This window comes from Gordionus sp. m RMFG-2023, chromosome 5, assembly GCF_954871325.1.
Source record: "Gordionus sp. m RMFG-2023 chromosome 5, tfGorSpeb1-WG-v2, whole genome shotgun sequence".
NCBI lineage: Eukaryota > Metazoa > Nematomorpha > Gordioida > Chordodea > Parachordodidae > Gordionus > Gordionus sp. m RMFG-2023.
Window position 1 is genome coordinate 11814970 of NC_088779.1, and position 23461 is coordinate 11838430.

At 26.7% G+C, this 23461-nt stretch overlaps 1 protein-coding gene across 4 annotated transcripts in view; it reads left to right on the forward strand.

The window, feature by feature from the left end:
* LOC135930218 (sodium/potassium-transporting ATPase subunit alpha-B-like) overlaps window positions 1-23173 on the forward strand; it is a 36044-nt gene extending 12871 nt beyond the window's left edge. For 3 of the 4 annotated variants that reach the window (XM_065467001.1, XM_065467002.1, XM_065466999.1), the window contains exons 2-22: window positions 7286-7750; window positions 9540-9599; window positions 11293-11496; window positions 11699-11812; window positions 12037-12171; window positions 12351-12468; window positions 12666-12934; window positions 13110-13308; window positions 13864-13975; window positions 14532-14664; window positions 14729-14838; window positions 15682-15934; window positions 16170-16306; window positions 16447-16664; window positions 16798-16899; window positions 17266-17420; window positions 19717-19811; window positions 20156-20330; window positions 20655-20785; window positions 20923-21024; window positions 22037-23173. In XM_065467001.1, the coding sequence (XP_065323073.1) occupies window positions 7352-7750; window positions 9540-9599; window positions 11293-11496; window positions 11699-11812; window positions 12037-12171; window positions 12351-12468; window positions 12666-12934; window positions 13110-13308; window positions 13864-13975; window positions 14532-14664; window positions 14729-14838; window positions 15682-15934; window positions 16170-16306; window positions 16447-16664; window positions 16798-16899; window positions 17266-17420; window positions 19717-19811; window positions 20156-20330; window positions 20655-20785; window positions 20923-21024; window positions 22037-22157 (3342 nt within the window). In that variant the 5' untranslated portion in view covers window positions 7286-7351 and the 3' untranslated portion in view covers window positions 22158-23173. Of the gene's footprint in view, window positions 1-5204; window positions 5326-7285; window positions 7751-9539; window positions 9600-11292; window positions 11497-11698; window positions 11813-12036; window positions 12172-12350; window positions 12469-12665; window positions 12935-13109; window positions 13309-13863; window positions 13976-14531; window positions 14665-14728; window positions 14839-15681; window positions 15935-16169; window positions 16307-16446; window positions 16665-16797; window positions 16900-17265; window positions 17421-19716; window positions 19812-20155; window positions 20331-20654; window positions 20786-20922; window positions 21025-22036 lie in introns of those variants that run through there. The other variant, XM_065467000.1, reaches the window with a different exon arrangement.
* The last annotated feature ends 288 nt before the right edge of the window (window positions 23174-23461 follow it).

A 23461-nucleotide genomic window follows, 5' to 3' on the forward strand; every position in this document is an offset into this window, starting at 1 on the left:
TGAAATATTCCATCCAACGATTACTCAATTATCATCTACATATATTTTTTATCTAGCTTTTTAGAAAGAGGCATTTTTGTATACCCTTTAAAACCTTGAGATAAGGTATTATCTTTTTAATTAACTCATCAATTTGCACAAAGGACAAAAATAAATAACCATATATTTATTTAGTAAAATCTCTTCTATCTAACTCCACCAACTTATTAATGAAATCTATATTTTTTTTTCCTATTTATTATTTATATTTTGAAATTAAATTGGTTTAGTTTCGATTTAGAACTTTATATTTTCTTATAGTTCATTCCAGATTTTTAAAAAAAAAATTAATCGTAATGCTTATAAATAAATTACAACTTCTTTATGATTAATATCTTACCTCACCTTGAAGTTTTATAAATTTGATATATTTATTTTTAGTACCGAGCCTACCCTGACCTGAATTTTTTTTATTAAATTTTAAACCCCAAATCAACCGAAATTTTTATTAAATTTTTTGCCCGGCCTGGCCGAATTGTATATCAGATCCGAACCAGGTCCGACCTAAAATTTTAATTGGAAAAAATATGTATATAAATTAAACATATTTTTTGTAAAGTTAATTTTAAAAAATCTCTTATTTTCTAAAATAACTTTTTTCCTTTTTTTTATAATTTGTAAGCCCGCTCTGCCCGAACCGGACTTTGGACCGTCTTGCAGGGCTATAGCCTCACCTAGAGGACTTTAAAATATATTTATTCTCTTTTTATGATACATAAAATGATGCTATACGAATTTCAATACAAAATACGATTGTAAATAACAAGTTAAATATTTAGGATACTTTTGATGGAAGAGATATTGGTTGAATAAAGATCCTTTAAAAAATATCTATAGAGATATAAAAAGCTCCATCAACTAGACTGAAAATTCTAATAATTTTTTCCCGGGTTTGAGAAGCTGGAGGGAGGGGGGGGGGGGTTAGACTCTAAATAAGCATCTCACTTTATATATATTCAATAAATAATATTTTAGAACCAATAATTTTTTTAAGTAAAATTATATTATTTGAAATCTATTAATCAAACATTGAAATCTTATATAAAATTTCGTTATAAAAAAAATATAATAAGACATTATACTTATACAAAAAAAAATTGTTTTTTTTAAAGTTGGAGACTAACATGTTTGAATGCTTAATTTAAAAAAAAATGTCAATAAACTTTTCCTCTTATTGTAAATTTAGTAGCGTAGGGTTTATAAATTTACGTACCCATAATAAAGTGAACATTCTAATCCATCAAAAAATGTTTCGGAGATCTGCAAGTGACGTATAAAATTCAAATTAATATGATTTTAAAAATTCCCCCAACTTCTAAAATAAAAAATTTGCAAGTCAGGGCTGGGCCGTAATATTTTAAGAAATAATTTTAAATTTATATCCAGTTGGAGAATTACTGATCTGCATAGGGCCTAATTTTTCACGCCCGGCTCCGCCCAAAATTGTTTTAATAAATTTTTGTTCTGCCCGGCCCGATCCCGAACAAAATTTTTTTATTTGTCCCGTAAAGCTCTACCCGAAATAAAAAATAGTTTATAGGCAAGGCCCGAATTTATCTAAATTTAGGAAAATTATTTTATTTTAAAAAAATATTTTACAAGTAAAAAATATTAGCGCCTTATATCAATTTATTTGACAAAATGTAATGTTATATTTAAAAGCCCGGCCCGAAATTTTTTAAAAATATTAGGCCCGAGCCGAAATAATTTTAAAAATGGACCCTCGGGCCGGGTACCGGCCGGCTTGATTTAGATTTCCATGAAGAATCAGATGACCGATCATTTAAACATTCATTAACTTTTACTTTAAAACTGAAAAAATTTATTTAGAAATGACCAAATTAAAAATGAATTTTAAAAAATATTAGTATATTTTGTTATTCTTTCAACAATTTAAAGGGTTTTTGTGTTTGTTTAACTCATGCAATTATATATATTTTTTATTCATAATTAAATTACTAATTCTGAATATTCTATTTCCGTTCGAGCTACAATTCCCTCAGTTATTTATTTATTATTTAATTTTTTTAAAATAAAATATGTTATATATATTTTGTCTGCCAATGAAAATAATAATAAATCGATAAAGTTTTTTATATTCATTTTATGTTTTGGGGTTAGGAGGTAATTTAGTATTAGTGGGATAATCCAGTTTTGCAGACCCCTGTTTTTTTAGTATCTAATTTCAGCATATAATGATGCGTTTGCTCCCCAATTCCAATATCTCAAAATGCAAATTTAAACTATTTAAAAAGGGTTATTATAAAACTATACCTCAAATTAGTAATTTAATTATACTATAATGTGATTATTTTAATACCTTTTCCTCTGTATTTATCTTGGTAATTGGAATTGGGAACAAAAATATTTTCGATAGGAAACTAATCTTTTTTTTGTTAATATTCGGAAAAAGTTTTAATAAAGAAATTGGACATTTTTTACGGGTAAATTCTCTTTCTTTCATTGGTCTTCTGCAAAGAAATAAATCTCCTTAACTCTGCATTCACAGTTAACGCGAATTCAAGGTTAAGTATACAGAAATACAGCATATTTTATATACTTCGCCACTAATTCATTTTTCTTGCTAACTATGAATGAGGTAAGACATTTACTGGACAGGGCTGCTAGGTCAAAATTTACAAATTGCGGGCGAAATTTTTCTACGAGCTTACATCCTACAAATTTCCGACTTCGGCCGGGTTAGGAAATGGGGCTTATTTGGCTCCCTTTTTTTATTCACATAGCTGTTAACTTTACAAATCCCCGTTCCTTATGCTTTCAAATTAAGGTGTTTTTTTGCGTTATATTTCAAGTAATGTATTTCAAATCATAGGCATGGTACTACCAAATTTTATGATATAATATATTTATTCCTAAATTTGAAATGGCATTTAAAAGTCAACAATATTGGGTAAATGTTATATTTTCTTTTTAAAATGTGATACCTTTTATAAATGGCGATTGAACTTTAAAAATCCCTATTTGGAATATATTAGTTGATAAAATTTACTTAAATATAATATTATATAAAGCTTTTTTTGCTTTATCCCCAGGTATGATGTTACTGATTTTTATTATAGTTTTTAAAAAAAAACTATTTCCCAATAGAAAAGAGGGAGGGATTGAAAGTTTATTCATTTGACTTTGAGGAGATATCGATTTCCTTTTTTTTTATTAACAAACGACATATTTAAAAAAAAATGATTATAAATTTAAAATATTAAACAAATACTGTTTCTAAAAATTATTAATATTTATCATTTGATAATGTAAAATGCTTTATAAAAAAAGAAATTGCGGGATATTTGCTGTATATAGTTTTATGTTTAGGATAATATTGCGGGAGTCTCCCGTTATTAGGGCGTGGGAGATATGATAACCCCGGTGATGGATGACGATTTGTTATTATTACCTTATCTAGGCTAAGCATGTCTATTCAACAACTCTTTTCACAGATTGAGTGAAGTTTTTGAAGAACACGCTTTTATAAAACTCTTTTAATCTTTATAAATGAACAGCATAGCGTAATCTTGTTGGTTTGAATATAAAATTGGAATTTTTTTTTGTCTCATCGAGAAATAAGAAAAAATAACAATAATACTTTTCGACTCATTTTAATATTCTATTTTTATATCTCATTTATGCTTTAGGTAAAAAATTTCATAAATTCCAATACCTAAAATTAAAATAATAATATTATGAATTCTTAGTATGAGTTACGTCCTTATACATATTATAAAACTTTCAAACTTCAATTTCATAATTACTAGATCCAAATACTGTGAAAAACTATAGATTCCTGCAGAGGAATTTTTTCCCCCATTCTTTTTAATTAAATATCGCAATTAAAAAAGAATTTTTTTAAAAAAACGGGTTGCAAACATTGAGTAAAATTTTTCAATTAGCTGATGGAATAGAAGGTCAAAACAAACCCTCATTTATTTGATAATTTATTATTTTTTACATAATAATATTTGTAAATTAAGTTTAAATTAGTTTTTTTTAAATTAATTAATGTAATATTTTAATTTTGTTATAGAAATAAAAAAATAGATAAACATCATAAAATTATCAGAGTTCTTTGCTGGATATTTAAATTTAATCAGCGATGCACCGATACAAAGGCCGATAACTTAACGTTTTACCTATATACCACTATACTAAGATAATTTATTAACAAATCTAAAATTTCATTAAATTCATTTTCTTTAATGTTATTTAAGTATTTATTTAAAAGAATTTATATAAGAATTATATACTCCGAGTTTATTATTTAAAACCAACAATAAAAATAAGAAATCTAACAAAATGAGTCAAAAATACATCTTAAAATTTAAATATATATTTAAAAAACAAATATGAATATATGAGCACATAATTATCATGTTGTAAACGAACGCGTTCAAAATGAACGCGTTTGTGAACGAAGTTCGTTTTTTGAAAAAAATGATAAACGGCGTTCCTTTTATTTTTGACGAACTTTGAACGTAAACGCGTTCCTTTTTTATGACGAACGCGTTCGAATTTAACGTTCGTTCAATTTTAAAAATATTTTTTATTTTTATTTATTTGAAAAATTTAATATTTCCGAATTTTTTTAAAAAAAAAGTATTATTAATATTTTTAATCGGCTGTGTATTTCCTTTTTACATTTCGATTTTTTTAACACATAGTTTATTAATTTGAATATTATTGTTTATATTTTAATTTAGATTAGCATAAGCATGGATATTATTATTTAATCCTCATCATCTGATTCTGAAAATCCAAAATCAGATGAATTATCATTACTATGGCCAAATATGATAAATGTTTTACATTAACATCCTATATTGAAGGAACTAATCCAATGCTTACCAAATGTAAAATGTGGCCAAGAAGTATTATATTGTCAAAATCTTCAGGTTTCAATTTAAAACGACATTTGATTTTAATATTAATTAGTTGATTTTATATGATATAACTAAGTTAAATCATTAAATTTGAAGAAATAATGCATTTGGGATATTTGACCCCAACAATAACGATAGTTATTTTAAAATTAAAAAAATTAGTGGCCTCAAATATGGTCAACCATTGATAGACGCCGTATTAAATGGATTAATAAAAGGTATTAAACCTCTCACTCTCAATTAATTACATGTATTTTATTTTTTTAAAGATTTGAACATATATATAAGGATCAATATGTTCTTTCTGCAATTATAGCAACTCCCTCATCTGCCCCAGTAGAGCGTTTTTGGTATAGCCAATGCCGTATTAACTGCCAAGTGTTCCTAAACAATTGTTATTAAAATTTAATAAGAAAAATTTTTTATAAATAAAAATATCTTTTTATTGCTATATTATTATATTTTATTTATAATTATATTATCAAAATAAAACTATATTATTTTTTAACATGGCTAAAATATATAGTATTAAAAAATATATGTTTATATTAAATTAAATTTAAAAAAAATTTATCATAAAATTTTGAACTGTTTTATGAACGTGAACGCGTTCCTTTTTTTGAACATTCAATAAACGTTGAACGCGAACGCGTTCGATTTTTTTAGAAATGTTTACAGCACTACATAATTATAATCGATATTAAAATGGAATATAAGAAATATGTGCAAAAATTTTTAAAAAAATAATAAAGAACGGAGATGATATAAAGCGAGAAAAAAATAAGAAGTAGAAAGAGTCTAGGATAGCTCCTTGGCTAGTAGGTTCGCTTTAAGGACAGCTATGGCCAACCTTTGCCGAAAAAAAAACCCCTCTCGAGGTTATTCTGAGAGTTTGCTAATTTGTAGCACTAAATTTTTAAAGAATGCTAGGGCAAAGTTGCCGGAGGTGACAGGTGTGGTTGAAATGATAAGAATGAAACAATGGTCATTTGAAATTTCTATGTATTTCGAGATTTTAAGTTGTTCCTTCTAGTCAATTGTATTAGGGGCTTGGTTGGAAGGGGCCAGAGGGTCAATACATGAAAAAAAAAATTAATTTATTTTTTTGGGTTTTTTATTTCATATAAAAATAATATTTTTTAAAAAAAAGTGAATTGTATTTCAGCTAGTGGTACTTGGCTGGATTTGAGCCAATTTTTAAAAACGGCTAATACAAAGATTTGGATATCTATTAGTAAAATTTCGCGCTTGTGCAATATTTTTCTGGTTAAAATATTGAGTTAGCCGTTTTTAAAAATCGAGTCGTTTAACAACACTAGTGGTACCATTTAATGACGTATATAATAAATCTTCTGAATTATATGCAACACATTATATAGTTTAGAGTTTTTGATTCCTAATTTCATTTATATTAAGGCTGGGGTCTAGTTTTTTTTGCCATTGGACGAGATTGAGTTTAAAGAAAAATGATTTTATAGGACTATTCAAATCACTATGGGTTGAAAAGGCCAGTACTTTGGTTGGCACATTTTGATTAGCATTTTTTTTAAAATAGGTTTATTGGTCGGGAGTCTAAATGGGATAAGTTAATCTCATTTTAATTATATTCAATTTAACAAGTGTGCAGATATGCTTATGTTTAATTTAAAAAGGTCTTATTTTGAATTCTTTAAAAGGACAGCGTTTTACTAATTTTGTTACCTTTTGGCGATATTTCAAATAAAGAGGCAAAGAAAAATAAATCGATTAAATCCAAATATTATCCTTCTGTGTAGTGTATAAAAATCTTAAAGATTATAATAATTAGTTCTTGAAAGTATTTTCCCTTATTTTGCTATTATCAGCAATTTTTTAGCATATCCATGGTAAAATTATAAAATTTTTACTATTTGGTTAGTTTTTGTTTTTGATTGAAAATATTATACCAAGGTCAAAATTAATCTCTTTTCCTTTGTATGTCTATGTAATCAATAATGTGGTTGAATAAATTTATTTTTTCAACAAAAATAAAATAGCTATTATTTTGATCTTTTTTTTAAAAAAAAGTAGTCATAATACTTTAATTCCCATTTCATAATTTTGTATTAAAAAAATAATGTTATTTTTTAAAGAATGATGAAATTTAAGAAAATTATTATGTGATATGGTTGTTGAAATTATGCAATATAAAATGTATTGTTTTTTTAAAAAATAGTAATAATATATATATCGATTTATATCATCATTAATATTTAATGAATTATTGATTGTATTGGATGGATTTTTAAAAATTGTTACGTTTTTTGGATTGAAATTTATTTATAAAGATAATTTTTTTTTCATTCGACTATAATATTTTTTTTATATAAAAATAGTATGGCAAAACGGACAGTTATCAAGTCAATAAGTTACCGCACACCCATACCCCATCCTACAATACTATGACGGATAATTTCCGCGACGCCTCCGACACTTTTCAGAATCCCGCCCTGAATAACGCAATCAATAGCACCCTCAACAATGTCGTCACAAACACTAATTATAACCCGAGTTCCAACAACGTCAACGCATCACCTCTGCCCATCACTACCTTCAACAAAAACGGACCTGGCATCAATAATAATTCTACATTCAACAATACGAACAAAGCCCTGATAAGTAAATCACCCAGCTATAACCCTCCACCCCAAAGTCTTAACATGCAAAATACGGGTCCTGGTATGCAGACCAGTTCGAGTAATGTTAAGCGCGTCAAACAGGTCCAAAAAAGTGGCGGGTGTTGGCCATGGTCTAAAAAGGAGAACCCCGAACTTGCTCATCTTAAACAGGAGTTAGATATGGTTTGGTAGATTTTATCACATGTTTTTTTTAAAAAAATTTTAATTGCCCTTATTAATAATTAATAATTCTACGAATGATATATTCTTTACACGAATAACACTTCGAATCGAATACGATTAATCAATTTTTTATAAAAAAAATGACATGATATAATTGAATATAATAATTGTGTTTCCAATAAGGAACCATAATTATATTTTATAAATTTCGATTTGTATTTTTTGTCTAATATACAAAAATTCTTTCGCTTCAATGGCGAAATTCCTTTTATCGCTTTTAAAAAACTTATGTGTTATAGGTTAAAATGATTTGTTAGCGATGTGACTGGAATGAAAATAAAATTGCTGACATATTTTTTTGATTTCAGCCTGGGTAATAGTGATATAAATGCAAAATCTCCATTTGAGCCGATTTTTAAAAACGGCTAATTTAATATTTTAGCCAGAAAAATAATATTACCTAAGCCTCGAGATTTCGTCAATAGATGTCGAAACCTTTGTGCCATCTATGAGCAAAATCTTAAGGCTGGCGTAATATTCTTTTGATAAAATACTGAGTTAGCGTAATCGGTTCAAATGGAACGATTTTGCATCACTACTGGGTAAGTGAATTGAATTCATCCAATTCATATTTTCTAGGCATAAAATAATATTGTTTTTTTTAGTTTAGTTTTTTTTTCTTCGTTTTATTACATCCCCAGTTATTTCATATTTTTTAATTGTTTAGAATTTTTCAGGATACGAATTTTTAAAAATTAAATAATAAATATTTCAAATCTCATTAGACTATGATGTTTAAAGGATTTCGATTATAATTTACATTTTTTTCGATCCGTGTCTATATATATATATATATCCTTATTCCCATTTTTGACTGAATTTAGATGGTTTTTTTTTGTTGAACCAAATCTCATTAATAAAATACCGGATTTTTTATTAATGAGGTAATTAGGAAATTATATTTAAAAAATATGTGCCTAGTTTCATCTAAATCTCATCTCGATTGCCAACTTTATCGATTTCTTTTGTTCCTCATTTTTTTTAAATAGAATTTTTTTTGATTATATTTATATAGTTTAGACTGATAGATTTTATACGCTTACAACGTTTATTTATTATTAACATATTTCCTAAGTGGTCAACTTTATTTCTTATGGTGCTCAAATGATTAAGCTAATATTTCAAAAAGTTATTATATAGGAGGGGCAGCAAGATCCCAACAATTTACTTAAAATTAGAGGAGTTTTTTGAATGCTTATGAAAGTTATTATTGCTTCAGTCATAGTTATAAGAAATATCCGGAAAATTGCTTTAATTTTTTTTTATCGTAAAATAGGATTTGTGGTAGAATGAATTCTAGGACAATGTCTAACAACGTTGACCCTTTTTTTAATGAATGAATGATAAGAGAGAATGCACCGATCTTTTATTTTTTACCCGATGCCAGTGGGTAATATCCAAAATATTAATTATCATTCATTTTAAAATGTATATCAATAAAAATCAGCTGGCGCGCCATTTTGGTTTCCTATATAAACAATAAAATTTTATTCAAATTTCTTCTTTTTTAAAAAAAATAAATTTAAAAAAATAATTATGTAAGAAACCAAAAATTAGGTAGGCACCTACGAAAATACAAATCGAATAATTGTTATTCGTAAATGGTTATCGAATACGAATAATAAATCAAATCTTAGTTCCAAAGTAACCAATTTAATAATTTTACTCATATATTTTTAAAAATATTATTTAATTTTTTTTTATAAAATTATTATATTCACGAATACAGGACGAACATATCATTCCACTGCCAGAATTATATCACAGATTCGGTGTTGATCCCATAAAAGTTTGTTTTACAAAATATTTGTGTACTTTAAAAAAAACAACTATTAAATTATATTACATCGCTGGAGTTACTTTTGAAAAATAATTATCACAAGTTACATTTTCTCATAAATAACTGTTTTCAGTAACTATCTTTAATCATACTTAGTTGCATTTACAGTTAATATATTAATTGTCATCATCATTTTTAATGTAATTTTTTATCATACAAAAAATTACAAAATGAAAATAATATGTTATATATTATAACTTAACTAACATAATATTTATTTCATAAAAATTTGGGCTTAATAAATTTTATTTTATTTTAACAAAATATTGTTTTCAAAATTAGTTCCAAAAAGCTTGCTCTTTTTTTTATAAGATTAGATTAGACAATCGTTGTACAGGAACACATGCTGGAAGTAGGATATGATTGTTTAATTTAGAATATGTTATATAAAGCTAACGATATATTGGATTTTATTATATCGTCTTCACCTTCATCAACAATAGAAAAAATTCAATAGGGTCAGAAAAGTTTAATAATGTCAACAAACGTTTACTCCACCCAATGGAATCAAGAAAAATTTATGGCTTGGCTAAGAGAATTTTACATCTGATTTTAGATGTTATTGATCTTATTAATATTCTTAGGATTAGAAGAAGATATCATTTTTATATTTTCTTCTTTATGAAACACATCAATGCCATCCTCATCATCTGGTGAGTCAGTGTACATTTATTTATATATAATTATGTAATTATATGAACCACTTGTATGAAATTATAAAACCTATATAAAAAAATCGATTCAAAAAATGTAACTAGTTTTAGCATGAAGTTACTTTTTTTTAAAAAAAATGAAGTTTTCATAAAAATAGAATTGCCTAAATATGGCTAATTATATCTAAAGTTGTATTTCCCTCATAAATGTAAGGAGTAATTCAAATCTCTTTAAATACCGTGAAAATATACTTTTTTATATAAGAGGCTTAATAAATTTTTAAAAAAATATTAAAATCGATATTCTAAATTCGGTTGAAAACATATGTAATTATATTAAGATTTATGAGGGGAAATATACTTTAGTCCGAGTGAAATTTGTTTAAATTTTTATAGTGCAAGTTTTTTTCATTTAAATTTATATTAATATATAATATCATTTTGCTTATGCTACATTAGCATGATTGAAACCTCTAAAAAAATATGTCTAATAAATATTTAACTTTCATTTTATATATTATTTTACTATTCTTTTCAACTTTTTTTTAACTAAAATATTTAAAAAATAGCTAGAAAGCCACTTAAATAAAATACCAGTTAAATATAATTTCGATCCAAACTGAAAAAAAATATATCATATATAAAGTTTTTTATTTAATATTTATTCGGGGAAAAAATCGATTCATTATCAAAATATTATACTAAAAATAGCTTTTTTATTATTCTAAAAGTAACTTTTGAAAAGTTCATATCGATAAGGTAGACTCAGTTTTAAAAAGTGTATCATATTTTATCAGTTTAAAACTGCACCTGCTGCTCTCTAGATTTGTAAAGAGTTTTTAAAAGTATTACAATATCACTTATCTTTTATAAGTTTTCTTCTACTTATTGTTTTTATTAGATTTTACTGTTCCTTTCAAACTCCCCCCCCCATCCTATTTTATCTTTGCCTCTGTCGGGTTTATAACTATATATATTTAATTCTTAAGGGTTACTCGATAGCCCAAGCGAAAGAGATATTCGCTCGAGACGGTCCTAATACTCTTACCCCTCCGCGCAAGACTCCGGAGTGGGTCAAATTTTGCAATCAATTATTCGGAGGGTTTTCCATGCTTCTTTGGGCCGGTGCTATCCTGTGTTTCGTGGCTTACGGTATTCAAGCTGCCACTTACAGGAATTTTTCCAAAGACAACGTAACTTTATTTTACTACACTTATATATTTTTATAATTTCATTTTTCATTCTTCTGTCTATTCTTTTTTCTCACACATTTACTTAGTTAAAAATTAGTTTTAAAAAAATGTAAATTTATTATAAAATATTATCTATATAACTTATTCAATGATAATTAACCTTCATAAATTGAAACATTGTTTAATAATTTATTATATCAAGCTCTATCTGGGTATCGTTTTAACGACCGTTGTTGTTATAACAGGTTGCTTTTCATATTATCAAGAAGCCAAAAGTTCGAAAATTATGGAATCTTTCGGGAAGATGATACCTCAAGTATAAATTTATAATTACTACTATGTGAAAAAAGAATAATAATACCTTTTACAATTTGCTTCTTTTTCAATTCATTTATTTTTTTTCAAAGAAAGAATTCCCATTTTAATCATTTTAAATTATAATAGGAATCAAATATACTTTTAATACATAAATTGAAAAATATTGTAGAGCGATCTGCAAAGGGATAGTACTAATTATTTTACTAATAAACGTATTTTAAGCAAGCAGTGGTGTTGAGAGAAGGCAAGAAGATGGATATCAAAGCGGAAGATGTAGTATTAGGAGACATTGTCGAAGTTAAATTTGGTGACAGAATACCTGCCGATATTCGTGTCATCAAATCGCAAGGATTTAAGGTTTTCTTTTTTTTTAATTTAATTTAAAATTTATTGCATTTTAAAATATTTTCTTCTCCTTTTCTTCCGTAACATACATAATAGGTTCCACTTCGCAAATGCCTGTTAAAACTAACATAACATTCATTTTTCTTTTTTCGCTAATCTTACAATCTTATTTTTTTATACATACTATTAAGGTCGATAACTCCTCATTAACGGGTGAGTCAGAGCCGCAATCAAGGGGCCCAGAAAATACTAGTGCCAACCCTTTGGAAACCAGAAATTTGGGTTTCTTTTCTACTAACGCTGTTGAAGGTTACTATAATTGTTACATATATATATTTAAGTTTTTTGATAATGCAACTAATATTGCTTTTATTTTAGCAATGAAAAAATAGTTAATCACATAATAATCTATATTTGCTTCATCTCGTGTTCTATCTATTAAATTTTAATCTCATATGGTTAATATTACCGAATAAAATTTCAAACATTTTAATTTTTTCTTCTAGGAACGTGCACTGGTATAGTTGTCAACACCGGTGATCGAACCGTTATGGGTCGTATCGCTAACCTAGCATCCGGAATAGAGGTAGGGGAAACTCCAATTCACAAAGAAATAAATCGTTTTATCCATCTGATAACTGCGGTTGCTATATTTTTAGGAGTTACTTTCTTCATTATAGCCCTCATTTTACATTACACCTGGCTCGACGCTGTTATTTTTCTGATCGGGATCATAGTGGCCAATGTGCCGGAAGGCCTTCTGGCTACCGTTACGGTTGTTATATTTTTTAAAATAATGTCATTATTATAATTTTTATTAGGAAATTATTACTAAGAAGTAGGATTTCGAAAATTAATTTGACTTGGTGGGCTGTAACTAGATATTATCAAAAATTTGGGGCCCAAGATATCAATCATATTTAAAAAATATATATATAACATAAAAATAGGTCTGCCTAACGCTCACCGCCAAAAGAATGGCTTCCAAAAATTGTTTGGTTAAAAACTTAGAAGCTGTTGAAACATTGGGTTCCACCTCCACAATTTGTTCCGATAAAACTGGCACGCTTACACAAAATAGAATGACCGTAGCTCACATGTGGTTTGATAACAAGATATGGGAAGCTGATACTTCAGAAGATCAATCATGTAAATATCTTCCTTTTTTATCACTCATACTTCTCCGTGCACTTGTGGAACTAGGCCTCTGCAGACGGAACAATTATAACTCCATTTCCCTTGATTGTTCATATCATAATTAATAATCATGGACTAAGTTTATGTTAATATTTAATAGTCCGATACTAAACCGACTTAACTAATTTTTTTTTAGAATTATTTGATTTCAAGTAAAAAGGGGAAGGAAAATTGATGAACGTTCTAGGATAACAATAAAATTTTATTTCTTTCTAGAAAATAGGATTTAATAAGAATTAAGATATCTTTGTCAGTCCTGCCTGTTTTAAAATTATTATTCGACGATTGAGTTCGGTGAAAAAATTTACCTAAATCGTACTTATCGATACTCGTGCAGGGCTCTAATAATGTATTATTCATACTTGTTTAAATAAATCGAATAATTTACTATTTGTATTCATCGAATAAAGAAATTTACTATTTTTATTCGATTACATGAAATTTCAATATTTTATTATTCGATTCGTAATCTAATTATAAAAAAAATTGTTCATTTATTGATTAAAGCTTCTTCAATGCAGAAAGACCAACCCTCTTGGTTGGCTCTTGCGAGAGTGGCGTCTTTATGTAATAGAGCTAGCTTCAAGCAGAATCAAGAAAATTTACCAGTTTTAAAAAGGTATTTCATAATAATTTTATACTTTATATTTTTTTTAGATAAATTCAATATATGGTTTCTATGTAATCGTAATTGTCCTTAATATATATCAGAGACGTGCAGAAATACCATTTGCATAGCCCGGATTTTTTTAAAACTTATAACTTTTTTTAAATTTTTATAACTAATAATGGCGATTTAAAAAATTCGGTTTTAAAAATATACGGCCCAGCCAGGGTATTTAAAAAAAATTTAGGCCCGGCCAAAATATATTTAAAAAAAATTAAAATAGCTGGCCAATATACTTGGGCCTGCAGATCTTTGATATATATAATATGTCAACCCCCCCCCCCTAGTACTATTGCAAAAAAATGACCCTCTATTGTTTTATTATTTATTTTAGCCCTTTGCTTATGTTTATAAATTAAAATTCCCTTTTGTTCAATCAATTTACAACGTCAGAGAACCATGACTACGCTGCTTCCAATATTGTTTGAATAAAAATACATATTAAAGTCTTACTTGCCCCCTTTAATTTTTTTTTATGAGTGGATCAAAAAAAAATTTTCATTATCAGGGAATGCTTAGGTGACGCATCCGAATCGGCTCTGTTGAAATGCGTTGAATTGTCATTTGGCGATGTTGAAATGACCAGAGCCAAGAATAGAAAAGTGGCCGAAATTCCTTTCAACTCCACCAATAAATATCAAGTAAGTAGTGTTGCTATGTCTCTTAAAATTTAGAATTCTATAACAAAATAAAATATTTTGATAGGTATCTATTCACGAAATTGAAAACGAATCCAGATATCTGCTTGTCATGAAGGGAGCTCCCGAGAGGATATTCGATCGTTGCTCCACCATTATGATTCAAGGGGAAGAAAGGTTTTTGCAACATATATATATTTAACTCTTGAATGGTAAGATCGAAAAAAATAGGGGTTTAGGATTTTAAAACTATGGTATTTTATTTTTTACTAAATACAAACTGCCCAATCTATAAAAGAACTTCGAGATCATTTCAGTTGTTTGATACTTCTCTTTATGCAGTCAGGATGAAACGCCTTCTTTACTCCTATCAGCAAGCTTGTAAATTTCCAATAAAGACTTCAAATCTTGATTCATCGCTTCTAATGGCATCCTGTCATTGTTTAATTATTAAATGTCTATTATTAATTGTCCATTGTAATCTTTTTTTTGTTGGTCTGTGTGGAAAAGGTTTCTCTTTAGCCTGGCTGATTTATTATTTTACTTTGTAATATCGACACCCAAAACTATGAATCGTTTAATGATTTAAATAGTGTTTTACTTATTTCGAAGTTCCATAGGCTTAGAATTTCGGCTGTTATGAAAATTTTTTATGCAGACAAATAGTTTTAAACATTCTATCTTTTTGCATTAGTTTTTTTTCTCTTTTGAACAATTTGTGGATTTATATTTAATATTATTTTTAAAATTAATGATTTATATATGGTACTGATAATGGATATCTGTAATTTATCACATATTTTTTTGTAAAAATTAATTTAAATATAGATAATATATTAAATAAATAAAGTTTAACGGTTAATTTATTTTTCATTTAATAATTAAATGATTAAAACATATTTTTATGACAAATATATTCGGGGTTTTGTGGTAATACTCGCGATTTCGTTGATTTTCTATGTAATAGTAACAAACAATGTATAATAAAAAAATAATTTTACAAAACACTTTAATAAATAGGCCGATAGACGACAGCGAGAAAGAAGCCTTCAACCAAGCTTATCTAGAACTCGGCGGGATGGGTGAAAGGGTTTTAGGGTTTTGCGATCACTTCCTCGGCACTGACGCATTTCCGAGAGGTTTCAAGTTCGATACGGATGAAGCTAACTTTCCTCTCGAAGGTTTAAGGTTCATAGGTCTCATTGCGATGATAGATCCACCCAGAGCGGCCGTACCAGATGCCGTGGCTAAGTGTCGGAGCGCTGGCATAAAGGTTTTGAATTTTTAAAATTTTAACATATTTATTGATAATTAATTTCGTTTGCTCTTTAATGACTTTGGAGTTATGGCTAACTATTTATTAAAGATTTTCATATGTTGGAATCTCCGATATTCATACATATTTTATTGAGATATTTCTTTGGTCTTGGTGGAGCGCAATTCACCAAAAAAAATTTATTTAGTTACCCACTTTTGCATCTTTCATTATGATTTATTTCATTTTTAAGGTTATTATGGTGACCGGTGATCATCCTATAACGGCTAAAGCAATCGCCAAAAGTGTGGGCATCATTTCAGAAGGTAGCGAGACGGTTGAAGATATCGCCTCTAGGCTGAATATTCCAATCGAAGCTGTAAATCCTAAGTAATAAAACTCATAATATCCTATCTATCTATTTACTACCCTTAAATTAATTTAGACTTTTTCTTCTTATATCCACTTCTCATACCACTTTATTATTATTTTCTCCTTAAATAAATTATTATACTTTCATATAAATATAGAGATGCAAAGGCATGCGTAATTCACGGTGGAGAACTCAAAGAGATGTCCCAGGGAAAATTAGACGCTGTTTTAAGGGATCATCCCGAAATGGTATTTGCCCGCACGTCCCCTCAACAAAAGCTTATAATAGTGGAGGGTTGTCAAAGACAAGGAGCTATAGTAGCTGTTACAGGGGACGGGGTCAACGATTCTCCGGCTCTCAAACAAGCCGATATTGGTATAAATTTTAATTTACAAGGAAGGATAAGGAAGAACATTAATGAATGGAATGCGGCTTTTATTCAATTATTTATTTTTATTTCTTTTAACGAATCCAAAATTCATGTAGAATATTTATTTATAAATATCAGGTGTAGCTATGGGTATTGCTGGAAGCGACGTAAGTAAACAAGCTGCCGATATGATTTTGTTGGACGACAATTTTGCCTCCATAGTGACAGGAGTTGAAGAAGGTTTTTTTAAAATAAATTGAACTTATATGCTTTTGATTAATAATTCAAATCGTTTTATTTTAAACAGAGTTCTTCGAAGGTACCCATTTGCTTTGTCCGAGTGTGTAAAAAAAGCATTTCCCAGTCCAATTAAAAATGTTGATTTTTTTGTAAATTAAATTAATTCTAGAGCGAAAGAATGATGAATGTTTATATACCATTTTTTTTAAAGTCATGAGTCGTCTTATTTTATGAAAAATAATTGCCTCTCGCTGCTTTCAAAAAAAATTTATTAACCAAGAGGGTTCTGGGCCGGACCTATAAGGTATCTACTATAAACATTTATTATAATTATTTCTTATCCACGATAAAAATATATTTAATAAGGTCGATTGATATTTGACAATTTGAAAAAGTCGATAGCCTATACCTTGACTAGCAATATACCCGAAATAAGTCCCTTCTTGATTTTCATCTTGGCAAATATTCCACTTCCACTAGGAACCGTTACTATTTTATGTATCGATTTGGGAACCGATATGGTTTTATTCTTTTATATAAATCTAAGATTTTTTGTTCAAGAGAATTACAAAAGATTTTGGCATTTTTAGTTAAAATTTAATCAAAAATCTCTTTTCTTCGAAAAATCTTCATTTATTTTTGTTCAAAATTTTTTGAAGTTTCAAACTCTGTTTCTAAGATTATATAAGAAATATTCAGGGTTTGCCAGATTAATTTAAACCAAAAGAGGGAGATATAGCCATAATTCAAAAAATTATTTTGTTATAAGAAATATTATACATGCAAAACATTAAGAATCAGTATTTATTTTTATTCTCATTCATATTTATAGAAGATTTTATGCTATTAATTAAGTTTTTAATTTTTGTTATATATTCCTTAAAATCTTTACAAGTATATATTTAAAGCAATGAAATGCCTGAAATAATTCGATATCATTATTATTTATCTTCCTTGAATTTGTATCTATAATCAAGAATCTTCATTATACTTAGATTTTCCCATTGAAAATTCATATTTTTTAGATGCGAAACAATTGTTTTAATGTATTTTATCATGATCCCTAGAATTTTATAGTTTTGTTGAGTTATAAAATTTATTGATGACGGGCTTTTAAAGTTGTAACTAATATTAAAAACATCACTATAATTAATTTTTGGATTGAAACCTTTTAACCATATTGTTAAAGTCGTCTCTATATTAATAACTAGGCCACCTAATAAGCCTCAGTCCTTTTTCAAAAATTATTTTAATATTGAATATAGATTTTTTGAGGGATATAGGATTTAACAGCTATATAATTTTTATATACTTTTTCGAGAGACGATTTAATGATGACCATATTGTTGTAATACTTCGTAGGAGTTTTGACCATTCAATTTCTTGAGAATACATAATTTCAATAAAACGGATATCTTATTTGTGAATCTGCTGAATTCGGTATAACATTCCATATCAACTATTTCTATGCTTGTTCCTTTCTTTCTGCCTTATAAATATCCCAGGCAATCAATGGAGATAATGTCTTTATTAATAATTTGATGATTACACTTTGCCTTTAAAATTCACACTCGCGTTATCAGTACAAGAAGTTGTTACATTTGATACTGAAGGTTAGAATTTTCTAAGCTCTGCGAATAAATGCAATATCCTTAGATTGTCTCTTTCTTTATTAAAATCGAACAGCTTATTGGGAATGGTTTAGTATTTCCATTATTTGATGCGTGTTTTAATAAAGAAAATGGATGATTTTCATTCAAATTCCCTAAGATGAGTTTAAGGACCTATGATGTTTAACACTATTTTTGAGGCTGTTCATTTTAAAATATAACTATTCATGTTTTTGGGGAACTTGTAGTCCCATTTCCGTTTTTATAAAATAATGTTTTATTTTATATTTGATATGTTAATTTTAATATAATTTTATTTGATAGTATGAAATAAAAAATTTATAGTTTTTGATAGGCAATAAGTTTGTAATTTATAAATAAATAACTATATGAATGTCTTTTCAACTTTTGCAGTGTTATCATAACCTTATTTTTAAAGTAGGGTTGATATTATTTGATGATTCCTTATTTCTTACAGTAAACATGTTTTTGCTTTGTTAATTTTTTTACATTTTGGACATCTCCTTGGGCTATTAAATTATGATTGCATATTATATATTTATATTTGAACTATTTTCTTTATCTTCTCTAAATAAGTGGAATTGCAGGTATTTAGGTATTGCAATTTAATTCTTATTTTGTTAATTAATATCTCATGCTTCTATATCTGTAATTTATATTAATGGAATGAAATTGAAAAAGAATTGAAATATTTAACTTGAAGATTTTACTTTTCTAATCAAAAATATATAAAATTGTATAAATAAAAATCGGGAGAAAACGTTAAAAAAATCGAAATAAAGCATAAATTAATAGACGGCATATCTTTTCTTGATCAAAAGTAAAAATCGGGAAAATCTGGCAACCTTGGAAATATCCCCAGTTTTGTTATTTTTAGAATGGGAATCTTGATAATTAAACATTATTGGTCAGGATTATATTATAACAATATTTATAGATTTATTATCATATCACTTACTTAATAAGGTCTAAATTGAGGCTTATTATGATTTTTTATTATTAGAAAAAACTAGACTTATTTACTTTTCCATATCTTTTAACATTGACGCCGACTATTTTCTATATAATTTTAGAATGATAATGATAAAATATTATTTTTACTAATAAAAAAAAATCATCACATACCTCCTAACTATCAACTATTAAATATAGCGCCATTTCATTAATTTTATTATAAATATGATAGGTGCCAGCTATTTCTTTGGCCTACGAAAAAGCTGAAAGCGATATTATGAAGAGAAGGCCTAGAAATCCCAAATACGATAAATTAGTCAATGATAGGTCAATTTCAACCATTTTTTCGAATATACATTTTGATTAGATTCATTTCAATTTTTATACACATACCTTTAAATGATTTCTATCATTTTCCCATTCTTTTTTTTATAAAACTTTATCACGTAAAGATTGATGGTTTTTTAGTCTTAATGAGCAGATTTTTAAACGGCATTTATATTTGATATAAATTAACTTATGTCTGAAAAAAACGTCGTTCTATTTTAAACACATTGTTATATTGAATGAAATTATCTTTCAAAAAAAATAGGTTTTTGACTTGTAAATTGCAGAATGATATTCAACTAGATTAAAAAAAATTATACATAATTATAATTTTTTGTGTATAGACTTATAAGCCTAGCCTACGGACAGATAGGCATGATACAGGCGGCGGCTGGCTTTTTCATCTATTTCATCATAATGGCTGAGAACGGATTTTTACCTAACATGTTAGTAGGACTTAGGGTACCTTGGGATTCCGAATCCGTTAACGATTTGAAGGATTCATACGGACAAGAATGGGTAAAAAAAAATTATTTTTGGATTCCCATTTGGGGGAGGGGTATATTGATTATTTGTAATAAATCAAATATAAAAGTGATACCATACTCTAGGCCCAAAAAACTTAAACAATTTTCTTTTTTTATCAAACTAAAAAAGATGGATTTTTTACTGATCTTATCATGATCGTCATAAATACGTGAATTGTTAAGTCTTGATCAAAGTGTTAATCTTTTAAATGGCCATTTTGTTTTATTTCTTTTTTAAAAAAAGGGATCTAATTATGACTATGTAAATAACCTTTGTTTACCCCATATATCTCATATTAAAAATATGCAATATCAGACATACCACAACCGTAAGATATTAGAATACACTTGCCACACTGCCTTTTTTGTAACCATAGTTGTAGTCCAATGGGCTGATTTGATTATTTGCAAAACCCGAAGAAATTCAATCGTTCATCAAGGGATGAGGTTAATTTTTTTTATAAACTTAAAAGATTTTACAACACATTAAAGAAATAATCGAGGTATTATCCATATCAACAATACTAATCATAAACCCTACTTTTTAAAATATATAATTAAATATTTTATAATATATATATAAGAAATATGGTTTTGAATTTCGCTCTTGTTTTCGAAACGGTCCTCGCTGCTGCATTATGTTATACACCTGGATTGGATAAAGGGTTGAGGATGTATCCTATTAAGTATGATAATGTTTATTATTGCAATTTATATTTCTGGATTATACTGTAAATATTTTTTCCCAAAAATGTTTTCGCAATTTCAAATCTAAAATAGTTTTTATTGGCGTTTAAAGCTACGTTAAGTATGGCATAGGCATACCATACGGCCAGGTTTTCTGCCATAAATTTTATTTTTAGATCCACATATCGTAGACCTTTGGCTATATTATATTTTTATATAATATTCGGTTTTTACTTTTTTTTATTTATTAACTTTTAATTGTTTTTCGTTCAAATTATAGGGGAAAGAGGGGGGCTGTAGGAAGAAATTTTTATTGTCTTAAAATGATATTTATGAGAACAGACAAATTTCCCACTTTTCCATCTTAAGCCTGTTTAAAAATTATCTTTTAATATTTTAATAAATTATTCTTTATTTAACATCTATTCATAAAAGATTAAATTATATAGTTTTTTGCATTAAATTTTTTGTACATTAATGCTAAATGTAAAATTTTAATGTATATTAATATTAAATCAATTATATTGTATAAAAGCTAGAATTGATACAATGAAGCTAAATATATTATAAACTAAATATACTAAGGGCTAAAACAGTTTTAATAAATTATATAAGTGAAATACTCTATAAAATCTTTAAAAGAAAAGATAATTGTTTTTAAAATAATTCATCTCTTTTATTAACTTTTTTATCTTGTGTTTATATCTTTTTACAAAACTAAAAATTAGAATATAAATAATAAATTTATAAGAAAAGGTTAATAATAAAATGTAAAATGAAAAGTAAAGATAGTCAAATTTGAATAGCTTTAAACTAAGTTATAAAACATAATTTAATAAATGCGTGATATAAAATTTAAACATATTATTATTTAATAACCAAATATATAATATTTTAATTTATCAATATTCCTAATATATAGCAAATCTCATTAATCTTAATTTAATGATCTCTTTTTTTTATACCTTTTTAAAAAAATAATTATTTATTAATATCATCTCATTTTAACAGATTTTTATGGTGGCTGCCAGGTATACCTTTTAGCATACTGATATTTGTTTACGACGAAATTAGAAAGTACATTATCAGGCACAATCCAGGGGGATGGGTCGAAAGAGAAACCTATTACTAATCAAATTTACACACCAAAAATTAAATAGTCAATTTTATATATATTTATATGTGTCTCGAAGATCGAAATATGATTGAGTGGTAAATGAATTCTATATTTTATCAAAACAACACTTTTTTTAAATTATGTTTATAATTACTTTTCTGCATACGGTCTTGTTTGTCCTTTAAAACAAGATATCATAAACGTGTAAATATTATATTATTTTTTTCGTATTTTAAATTCACATCTATCGAATCTAGTTCAGTTTTCGTCATAATTCTTCTTCCTTTTTTAAAAAAAACTCTAAATAGCTTTTGCTTCAAAAAAGTATAATAACCAAAAAAATATTATTTTAAAAATAATTGGTCGATCTTTGTATTAATGCTTTTCATTTCCCCTTTTTAAAAAAAATATTTTGTTAGCATTATTCCTTTTTTAAAAAAATTATTAAATAATTTAGGGAAAAAAAATGATTATCAAAATACCATTGGCGCTATTATTCCAAAAATTACAAATTTATATTTAAAATGAAATAATCATCTCATATAAATTATTCGCCTTTTTTAAAATTTTTTACACCTTGTTTTGGTTAATTTATATATTCTTTTTTTAAACCAAATTATAATTACTTTTAAATGCATTTTTTTTTAAAATTCAATATTATTATAATGCCGGATGTTGGAATACATTCTTTCGGGGTAAGTCATTTTTATATAAAATATGACTATTTTTTTCTGCACTTTGTTTTTTATATTGATGAGTTTGATGTGAAATGTGAATTAGGTTAGTCTACTACTGTATATATGGTTAGGGATATCGTGGCTAAATCTGATTGAGCGTAGATAATTTTTTTTTAAATTGTTCGAATTAAGATCATGATCATTATATAATATTTTTTTGATATATTCTGGTATTTTAGTGTTTATTATGTATATATACCACAAATTACTTTAATTCATTATAACTATTTTTGAAGTCACGAGAGGAAAAAATAATGTATGAATGATATCATTCATTTAATTTAGTCAATTATGCGATTTATTCTTCTTTTTTTATGGTTTATAATTTTGAAAATTATCATGAAACTGTATGTTCTATAAATATATAATAACATTTATATTATAAATTTTAAAATAAATATGTGAAAAATTGTTGATTTTTATATAAGAGTATTCTTCAATTTAATTTGGAAGAGATATATTTTAAATGGTAAAATGCCTAGCACAAAGATCAAGTCAGTAATTGTTGAAGCTTGCTTTATTGCCATTGGATAAGGAGTTGAGGATGACAATTATATGCAGTTAAAAAATATAATGGTTAGG